This window comes from Elgaria multicarinata, chromosome 7 (assembly GCF_023053635.1).
Source record: "Elgaria multicarinata webbii isolate HBS135686 ecotype San Diego chromosome 7, rElgMul1.1.pri, whole genome shotgun sequence".
NCBI lineage: Eukaryota > Metazoa > Chordata > Lepidosauria > Squamata > Anguidae > Elgaria > Elgaria multicarinata.
Genome location: NC_086177.1, coordinates 74,286,766 through 74,297,863, shown reverse-complemented (window position 1 = coordinate 74,297,863; position 11,098 = coordinate 74,286,766). Strand labels below are relative to the sequence as shown.

At 40.5% G+C, this 11,098-nt stretch overlaps 1 protein-coding gene across 6 annotated transcripts in view; it reads left to right on the top strand.

Annotated features, from left to right (window-relative positions):
* The window catches only part of NCOA2 (nuclear receptor coactivator 2), a 150,560-nt gene that overhangs the window by 124,665 nt on the left and 14,797 nt on the right, over positions 1-11,098 (top strand). For all 6 annotated transcript variants that reach the window (XM_063130827.1, XM_063130826.1, XM_063130828.1 and 3 more), the window contains 4 exons: positions 3,531-3,741; positions 5,989-6,195; positions 7,033-7,248; positions 7,906-8,035. In XM_063130827.1, coding sequence (XP_062986897.1) covers positions 3,531-3,741; positions 5,989-6,195; positions 7,033-7,248; positions 7,906-8,035 — 764 coding nt within the window. The remainder of the gene's footprint in view (positions 1-3,530; positions 3,742-5,988; positions 6,196-7,032; positions 7,249-7,905; positions 8,036-11,098) is intronic.

Genomic DNA, 11,098 nt, shown 5'->3' with positions numbered 1-11,098 from the left:
TATATGTGTGTAGTCAGTGTTGGTATAGGAGGTAATAATACTCCTATTGTCTGAGGATGTCTCTTCTCTGTAGCTCAAAAGTGGTCTGGTGTGTTGATTTGCAAGGCTTGAGCACTGTTTGGATTTTGACTTTTAAAATAACAAAAAACTCCTGCCAAATTATAAAGGAACCCTGTGTTTCCACAGCAATGGGCTAACTCGTGTAAAAATTGCTGTCCCTGAGCTTTGTCAGTTTGTGTGTAACTTATTGGCAGAGATTTTGCTGGTCTGTGTCATTGTACATTGCCATTCTTAAACATGCTTTTTAAAACATGCACACCCCTAAATAAAAACAATAGTATTCTACCATTAATGACAACAAAGTAATGGGAAATCTCATATAGAAATTAACTGTGAAAATCAGGCACTTTTTCCCACAAGCTAATAAAAGACACAAGCCCAGTGGAAAAGAGGCTTGCATGGTACACAATTTATGCTGTGTGGAATGGGAAAAGTCAATTGGAAAAGGCATGAAGGTAGACCCAGTTTGCTAATGCTGATGTGACTTGTTTTCTTCTGTGATTAAATATGCCTCATCTAGCCGGATTTGTGAAGAAACTCTGAAAATGGCAACCCCTGTGTCAAATTCTCTAACATAACATTTAAGCAGACTGATTCATTTAGCCACATAATCATGTCATGCTTTTCATTGTCCCCATCCCATATTAGTGGCTGCCCATGTGTGGGGAAACAAATGGGTGAGTTTCCCCAAACATCATAGCTAGTGGTGGCTTTGGGATAATACTTGTCTGCTGTTTTGGGCAGCAAACCCATTCCAAGTGTCTCATCTTACCTTGCCCAAAGTTATTCAAGATGGTAAAATCCTTAGCAGTCAATGGCCATGTTCAGAAGACACCTTTAACCATGGTGGTTAAGCCAGAAAGCCAGGCCTTGTTCAGAAGACACCTTAAACTATGGCTCTAACCACAGTGAATTAAGCAAAAAGCCTTATTCACTGTGGTTAAAGCTATGGTTTTAGGTGTCTTTTGAAAAGACCCAATGAAAAGCTCCAGACGATCTCTCCATACTGGGTAACTGGACCAAAGAATATTAGATAATTCAGTGAATGTAGATTCAAAATGTTATACATAAGATGAGGAAATCCTAGCTTCACACATATGGAAAGTGTCATCTAAATTGGCAGGAATCACCTACGAAAGATCTTGGCGCCATAGCGTAATGCTCACTGAAAACAGATTAGTGTGCTGAGGCAATGAAAATGTGTGCTTCTTAATTTTCTGCTGGGATCTTCCATGTGCTTCACAAAACTGAATATTTACATTGCTTGGAGCAAGAATTTCAACTCTCCTGAATTAGCTTGGTTTAGGGTTTAAAATTTACACCCATTTACATTTTGAACATCCACAAGTTAAAGGTCACCAGAAGAACGGGTGGAAGCTGAATCATTCTGATTATATTGAATCAGACCACTGGTCCTTCTACCCTGGTCTACTTCAACTAATAGCATAAGAACGTAAGAAGCATCATACTGGATCAGACTAAGGGTCCATCTAGTCCAGCACTTTGTTCACACAGTAGCTAACCAGCTGTCAACAAAGAACCCACAAGCAGTACACAAGTGCAACCGTACCCTTCCACCCATGTTCCTCAATAACTGGGGTGTATATAGGCTTACTACCTTTGATACTGGAGGTAGCACATAGCCAGCAGGACTATTAGGCATTGATAGCCTTCGCCTCCAGGAATTTATCCAGACCCCTTTTAAAGCCATCCAAACTGGTAGCCGTCACTACATCTTGTGAATTCCATTGTTTAACTATGTGATGTGTGAAGAAGCTCTTGACAGTCTCAGGCAGCAGTCTGTCCCAGCCTCACTACCTGAGAGCCTTTTAACTAGAGATGCCTAGGAGCAGGGCTGGCCCAAGACGTTTTGCGGCTTGCAGCAAAGGACAAGATAGCACCCCATCCCATGAAAGACACAAGAGGTTGATTTCTTTGACACTGTCAATGTGACAGCATCCTCCACCACAGCTGAAGGCTGCAGGCTACCTTAGGGGGTGCTGGGTAGGCTGCATAGCCCACAGCTCTCTCCATCATTATCTTGTTGCTGCCTCCCAGGATCTGCTGCCTGAGGCAATTGCCTCATTCTGCCTAATGGCAGGACAGGCCCTGCCTGGGAGTGACCTTCTGCATGCTGACCTGTCACTCTTTCCCAGTAAAGACCTGGATCCACCATGGAGGGAGGCAATTGGCAGGCAACAATTAACAGCCCCTATGGCTGGAAGCTATAAATAACCCCCCCCTTTTAATTACATGTGTTTGTAATACATAAGAACTATATTTGCCTAGTATTATACATTGTCTTTTAAAGGTTTATTAGGAATTATTTTCAACATATGCACTTTTTAATTATTGTTTGACCTCAAGCTTGAGTATGTGAAGGTAGTTCGCAACATATGTGTAAGCTTCATGAAGAAGGATCTATCAATACTAAAAAAGAGAGAGAGAGAGAGAGCAAAATTGTACTTCGCATTGGTCAGTATTTATGCCAGATTTTGCAAGCCACTGTTCCATTTGCCATCCCAAGATAAGTTCCCACAATTATCCAAAGGCAGTATGCAAAGTTATGAAATAATCTGGATTGGTTACCATGTAGCCAGTTTATCTGCATAAACCTTTTTCTTTATATACATGATAGTTTGCGGGAGGTCCACCTTCATCTAGCCAGCTTTAATTTTCTGAAGAATTTCTGAGTTCCCTCACCCCAGAGGGGTTTTTTTTTCAGCTTGTGGCATGAAAGTTGACAAATTTCTTTTATCATCAAACCAGTAATTTCATGTAAGTAGGGAAATTTTACGTTCCTTCAAAGTAAGATTCCAGTTGCATAGGTACTTTCACACTACTTGGAGATAATCTCTGTGTGTTTTTTCTTTCTTTCTTTTTTAAAAAAAGTTCTGTTTTTTTCTGCCATTCATGAAAAGCCCAGGCAAGACATAAAGTGCTTTTAGCCATGTGGAAGTAACTATTCCATAGAGCATTTTTAGCCCAGTCATAAGCAAGCAGAATTACAATAATGACAGAGTGTTGATTTCTGCTGAACAAAGATTCTTTGTTATGTTCATGGAAATCTGCATCCTTTGCAGCCCTTGGAGATATCTCTGTGCCAATTCATGGCTGGGCTGCGGGGAGAGAATATTACCAGTTTGCTTTTAAGAGAGAGCTTTAATTGGTCTGCTTTGTGCTTCCAGAAGGCACAGGGATAGGGAAGCTTGAGGACTCTGGATGCACACACAACCAGTGTTCCATATCTGTCAGTCCAGAACACACTAGACCTTTTTCTTTGTAGGAGTAATACCAGACATCCGAACTGATAGAAGAAGTGTTGGGTGATACAGGTGATCACTCTGTATTTGTATTTGATACAAATACAACTCTGTTTCCTTGTATTTGAAATGCTGTAGCTAGAGGGGTTGTCTTCATATGAAAAACACTGTTTCTTTCCCCACCCCTTTTTTTTATTATTATTAAAGCCTGGCAGCGAGCTAGATAATTTGGAAGAAATTCTAGATGATCTACAGAATAGCCAATTGTCGCAGCTTTTCCCAGATACACGACCAGGTGCTTCAGCAGGATCGGTTGACAAACAAGCCATCATCAATGACCTCATGCAGATCACAGGTGAAAACAGCCCTGGCACACCTGTTGGAACCCAGAAACCTACAATGAGGATCTCGCAGAGCAGTGAGTCTGAGCTATTATGAAAACATGAAAGCGTACATAATTATCATGATAACAAGTATGGTGTAGTGGCTAAGGTGTTGGACTGGGAGTCGGGAGATCTGGGTTCTAGTCCTCACTCGGCCATGGAAACCCACTGGGTGACTTTGGGCCAGTCACAGACTCTCAGTTCAACCTACCTCACAGGGTTGTTGTTGTGAGGATAACATGGAGAGGACTTCCTTGGAGGAAAACAAGGCAGGATAGAAATGTAATAATAAATAAAATAAAGAGTGCCTATGAGTCTTTCAGAGTGCTATGAAGTTTTTAAAAATCTTCAGTAATCAAACAGCACCATCTGCTGTTCTAATTCATGGGAATAGTATTTTGAAGTTATGTGTGGTATAGCCTCAAACCAATATATTGCCCTACTTTGGAAATCTGAGTCACTGTGAGAAGACTCAGAAGTCTTTTTACAGTGCTGGAACTGTTGAGGAAATTCCCCACCCCCAGAGCCAGTTTCCAGAGAGCTTACTGTTCACTTGTTTTTTTCTGTGGCTGAACTATAACACCCCTCATATATGGACCTACCTGGAAGTATATGCCAGGAGCACTAGAAGGTTGCTTGCTAAGGGATGTGGTTTTCCGTCTTCTCATTTGTTACATAGAAATCTATATCTGCGTGTGGATCACTGTTTTTGGCTGGAGCCAAGCAAGTGAATGTGCTTTTAATTCATTAAAAAGTAGGGCATGAGAAAAGGAGATAAAATGGATAAATTTAAAGAAAAACTTAAATTTTCTTTTAAACTGCATTACTTTTAAATGTAGTGTCCCTCTCACTATCTATCTATTTGCCCTACTAAGACAAAGTTTTGTATTTGAAAACATTCTTCTGAAAATGAGCAGGTTTCAAAAAGTAGAAGGAATATTTTTCTTAAATTACTGCCCTTAAATATTTACTAGTGACAGATATTTCCAACATATGTGTCAATTTCTTTAAATAATACGTTTGCTAAGCTGAATAATTTTTACCAATCTTTTTGAATATTAATGCTGTGCAAAAATGCATATGTCCAAAAAGAGTGAGATGTTTTTGGTGGGTGGGAATATATCTTCCCAATCATGACATTCTTGTTTTTATTTCTTAGGGATAAGTTCAAGGATGTCACTTCTGAGATCATACAGAAACTTTTCTTTTAACCCATCTCATAATCACCTGTTCTCTCCTACATTTGCCTCTGATGTCATTTTCCCACCAGCTAGATAACATATTGACCGGTTTTGGACGACATGCTGTGGCTCATGGGTTATTTAATGTACAATGAGCTGCGGTGCCCGTGGTACACCAAATTGCACATGCGACCCCTGCTTGGGGGTTGTTGTGTCATGTGAACCTGTTAAGTGTGTGTTATGCAAGGCTTAAACAACACTTCCATAACCGTAAAACAGACCATGGGTTATGCAAGATTCTTTAACCCATGCTCATGGTGTTCACTTGACAGAACAACCTCGAGCGGGGCTGCATATTCAAAATGGTGACCACCCCCACCTCACCCCCACACGTGCCATAGTAGGCTTGGCATGCTTAAATACTTGCCTAAATACGTTAAATGTTACTCCATTATGAGTATTGTTGCAGTGACAAATGAGCTAGGAAGAAAGAGAGAGAATCTAGGCCCTTTCATTGACCTTCCAAAATAGTTGCTCACTACTGCACCCACAGCTATACTTCAAAAAATTATTTTCGAGAGAAAATATATGCAACTTCTCTGAATCCAGTTTCCTTAATAATGATGTCCCATAGTGTTTCTGTGCACATTGACAGCCTATTAGGAGAAAAGGAAAAGAATTCAAAGAAATATTTATCAAAGGTGTATCTATGTTGACCTTCAGTAATATTAGGATTTATATAATGCTGATGATTGTTCAAAGCATTTCACATATGTTATCATCCTCGCTACAGTCTGTAAGATAGGTCAACATTATTTCCCCTATTGCTGCTGGAGGGCTGAGACATAGTGGTTTATCTAAAACAGTCTTCCCCAATCTGGCGCCCTCTAGATGGGGCTTGTAATCCAAAATATACAGAGGGCACCAGGTTGGGGAAGGCTATTTTAGCCATTATGCTACGCTAGTGTAAATTTCTGGAAGTTGTTCTTTAAGCTGCTGAGAAAACTAATTTGAAGCATGATCTCAAAATAATTATGTTTAGATTATACTTTTATTTCCATGATCTCAACCATTTCCCCCCACCCCCCAATCTCTGTCCAGCTTTTTCCAACACAAGGCAACCACAGTTGGGAAGGATGTTGTCAAACCAGAATTTACAACTTGATATTGCATTGCAAAACCCATCAGGTGCTGGAACTTTCCCACCCATAAGAAACAACAGCCCTTATTCAGTGATACCTCAGCCCGGAATGATGGGCAGTCAAGGAATGATGGGAAATCAAGGAAACCTAGGGAATAACAGCCCAGGTAAAAAGAAGTCACACTGCTTCCTTTCGTGATGTTTCCAAATGGCTGAGATTTGATTCTGGCTTGTTTAGAACCAGTAAGCTTTCTATTTCTAGATTTACTAGAATTTTCTTCTAGATTTTCTAAAGTGAAAGCTGACATCAAAGGTATTGAATTTGGGACAGCTAGAGTAGTTGAGGTGTAGAAGACTGAGAACCCAATCCTACGGATGTTTGCTAGGTAGAAAGCACCACTGAGTTCAAAGGGCTTACATCCATGTAACTGTGTGTAGGATTGCAGTCTTAAAAGTTCCATTTGAAATCTATGGGATTTACTTTTGAGTAGGCATGTTTAGGATTACATTGATAGTTCCCGCCAAAGGAATCATTTGAAATGTCTCATAAATTTCATAAATTCAATCTGATTATGGAAGTCTCAGGAACATATTGTTATCTGTCATTAGATTTATGAGAACAGATTTACTGGATTATTTCTGGGAAAGCATATTTCTTTGTCAGCATGAAGATTTCATCCAAATTACGCATGTCATAACAATGACCTTCATGAAATCAGTAATGTTCCTACTGAACCTTAGCTCAGGTGTGAAATATCTCATATATAACTGCTGAAGACATAAAGTAAAGAGAATAGTAGAGTGGGGGGTGAGGCAGGTCTTGTTGTGGAATGCCACCAGTTTTAGTACACTACTTTTTTAAAGGATAAAAAATCACCCCCCAAAAAACCATGCTGAAGTAAAAATAATTGTCCTCCTTGATTCTTATAACTTGTCCTTCAAAGAACCACCAAAACTCAGTCTAGTCCTCTACTGCCGCCCTAATTTTCTGTGTTTGTTAATAGGGATGATTGCTGGTAACACACTTCGGCCTAATATTCCATCAGGAGACTGGGGAGCCCAAGGTGCTGCTGTGAGGGTGACTGGTGCTGCAACAACGAGTGCCATGAACAGACCAATTCAAGGGGGCATGATCCGTAATCCAACATCCAGCCTTACTTTGAGACCTAACAGTCAGCCTGGTCCAAGGCAGATGCTTCAGTCTCAAGTCATGAATATGGGTATGTTGCAATCCAAGCTGAAAGCAGGTGTGGTGTAGTGGTTAGAGTGTTGTATTGGGAGCCAGGAGAACTGGATTCTAGTCCCCTCTTAACCTTAGAAGCTCACTGGGTGACTTTGGACCTACCTCACAGGGTTTTTGCTGTGAGTATAAAAAGTAGAGGAGGAAGATTATGTATGCCACATTGGGTTCCTTGCAAGAGGGAAAAGGCAGGATATAAATGCAATGAATAAATAAATAATCATAGTACGTTCTGCTTTTTTAATGGGTTTTGCATGGTGAAGGTTAGAAGGTGATGACAACTAGCTTTAATTAGATGCAAATATAACTGATCAGGGAATGGGATGTTGACAGTGGAGTAGAAAAGTTTTGTGCTATGATTTTTTTCCTATAGTTTTGTAAGCCCATGGGAACAGATCTAAAATATTTCCTTTAATATGGTTGTGTCTTACCTGAATAGCAAACTTGGGCTGAAACCGGTCCTACCATGAGCATAGTACCCAGATGCAGAGAGATCTTTATACAGTATAAAGACGTATAAATTATGTTTAAGAAAACGATGCTGTGTGTAGCAAGCTTTTTCAATGCTATCGTCCTTCTGAAAGCAGTATTTCTGATCCCAGTGAGATTTTATATGTCATTGTCTTCCCTCCCTCAGGGGCTTCTGAATTGGAGATGAATATGGGTGGTCCTCAGTATACCCAACAGCAGGCTCCTCCCAATCAGACTGCACCATGGCCAGACAGTATCTTGCCAATAGATCAGACACCCTTTGGTAATCAGAACCGGTGAGTCTTTTATATTTAATGGCCAATATGTGTCCATACATCTTTAGAAATAATTATTCCAGTTTATGTATTATTAGATCTGTGAAGGACAGGGGTGCAAACCTGTACCTTTAACTTTGCTGTTGCTATAGGGTTGTAATATCTGCCCTTAGGTATGATCTATGGTCTATTGTTCAAACTGGCTGTGCCAGGCTTTGGTGGCTGCCAGCCAAGGTCATCTCTGCCTCGAGCCAGTCCAACTCCCACCGGCACCTGGAGATTATCAGGGCGGTGGACAAACTAACGGGATTCAACTGTGAGGAAAAGAGGTGGCTTGGCCCCTATGGGAAGTGGGGTGGGCCATAGCCCTGGAAGGGCACTGGTTAGTCTGCCTAAGTCATGGGACAGGGGGTCCCACAAAGAGATAAATAGCTCTATGATGAAGATCCCCCATCTTCCTTGGTGGTGCGTGCATATGTCAAGTGGGAAGGTCAGGTCCATGGCAACTGCGGAGGTTGCTCGGAGTTAGAAAGGTTTTTTATGTTTTAACGTGTGTGGGTATTCTGGAGAAGGCCAGCCGTTCTTCGGCTGGGTGTGGGGACGTATGAATGCTTCTTGGGGTAATGGCTAAGTATTAGAGCTTTCCCTCACCTTCTTTCCTCACTCCCCCTTTTCCACATTCCCCTTCCCCCCCCCTTTTATTCTTCCCTTCCCCATTTTAAAAGGTGCTGTTTTACCGACCAAGGCCTTACGTGGTAGTTTTAGTGATTGCAATAAAATTGCTTTGGTCCCTAAATGTGTGTCTGTGTCTTATTCCCTTGAATATCTGGCTCATCCCGGTTGTGGACAAGACAGGGAGGTGGGTTACTTGGGAGTTTAAGATGTTTGGTCCAGGAGCCTACCTTGCAGGGTTGTCAGGTGGACCTTGATTTCCTTTACAATATCTATATAGAATTTTTCTCATATACTTTTTCAAAATCGCACACTCTATTGAGTGTGTTTTTTTTAAGTCTTTGCCGCACTTGCTAAGCATTACTGCACAGAATTGGGATAGTGGAAGTAGGTAGGTATAAACACTATAAATTAAATAGACATGTTCGGTGAAAAAAAATGGTGTCCTGCTATACTCTAACAGTATAATAATTGTTGTTATTATTACTGTAATTGGTGCACCGACTGACTTCCTTTACATTACTTCTTATTAGAAAGATATAAGGAAGACTATTTCATTTTGACTTTACAATCATTTTATATGACCTATTTAAGATCAAGCAAGAAGAACAAACAGCTAGCTGCCTTTACTCGTTTATATCAGTAAGGCTTCAGCATTAATGTTTCTGCTGATCTCAGTTGTTTTTATCCTGACTCTAAGAAGGAAGCTGTATCTTGGGCTGGTTCTCAGTCATGTACAGTTTGTAAGGTTAGACTCTGTGCCATGGACATCTTATACATTTTTGGAGGGTAATACCAGCACCTCTATTGATTCTATATACTCCTTACAGGTTATTATCATAATGGCTGCCAAGCAGTATTTTAGTATGGTTTGTTTGGGATGAGTATGCAAAGTAAGTTGCTGTAGATTGCCTGAGATCACTAACTGTGATCATACAAAATTTACTTTGGCCAGCTTAAATTTGGAAATGAGGACTGCAGGAGGAGGATCGTCTTTCCCATTAATTATGCCATGGATGGGATGAGAGAAATGAATACATTTAAATGGAGTCAGTTTAATTTTATTAAGGTTAGACTGCTGAACTTTATAGCTAGTTCTTACTGAAAGGCAGATCAGTCCTGGGAACAATCTGATTAAAACAAATTAATTTATAATACATGATTTATATACTGATTTCCACACCCACCCACCCACTCCAAAATATCCCCAAGGCAGTGTACAATTCCACGAGAAAACCATATAAACCATATAAAAATAGCACTGCAATAAAGTTTTTTGGGGGGCGCAGAAATGGGAGTACACTTAACTAGACAGTGAAAGGCAAGAAGTTAAGAAATCTGAGAACATCAGTCATTGCTGAACAACCTACAGGGGAAGTTAGCAGCAGAAAGGTTGTAGGTAGGAGTGGAGGTCTAAATTTTTCCTCTACCTGCCACTTTTATCCTTTTCCCTTCCTAGTTTCCAGACACATTTGCTGCATTCTGGAATGGGAAAACAGCTGAAACGGTGTTGCAAGAGAAGAACCAAGTGTTCCCCATATGGCTGTTCTTCTCCGCCGTAAATTGTGCCCACCCCTGCTGCATTTTGGATGATTGGAGACCTAGGTTCCTCCAAACTTCAAGTCCACTGCTGAATGTCTAGTTTGGCCCTATTTTGTAACATAGGGGACACAATTGAAAACATTCTACGCTTTCTCTTCATAAACAACGAGGCGGTGGGCATTTAAAAAAAATACAGTGGCAATGACACATAATGTAAATGAGCTTCTGCATGTACAGTGGGATTTCCCTTCCTCTTCTCCACCCTGCACCCTCCTCCCCCTCCCCCATTCACCACAAATTGCTGGCAGTTTCCACATCCTTCTGAGCAAATTGGGGAGGGAAGTGCAGGGAGAGTGGGATTGCATTCCACCAGACCAACACCATCGGATACAGCCCAGTGTGATTATTGCACACTTAATCCTAAATTCACAGATTGTAATATACAATGTCATGATTGTATATTATGATTGTAAATTTTGGGTTGTGTATGTGATGCATTTTTGCACCTGATGTTTCTTTTATTATCCACTTATTATATTTTTTACTCTTCCTGCACCAAATGCCAGTGGCTTTTATTATTTGCCAATCTCCTTTCGCAGGGGCAGTTTGATTTCATCATCAGGATGACCAAAGAATGCTCAGTTTCAGGGTCTTCTATTTGTATGCTATCAGGAACAAGCAGTGATCTTCTTATGGTACAAAATAAAGAAACAAACTGTCAGCTTCAGTGTTGTCTGATTTAAATGATCTGATTAGGGTTATCTGTAGTCATAGAGCTTGTTACAAAATTAAGCTGTCAGAACAGAATGAATTGTCACGAATATGAAGATAACGTATTGGTGTAAATCAGTTCAGTGACTTAGTACTGCA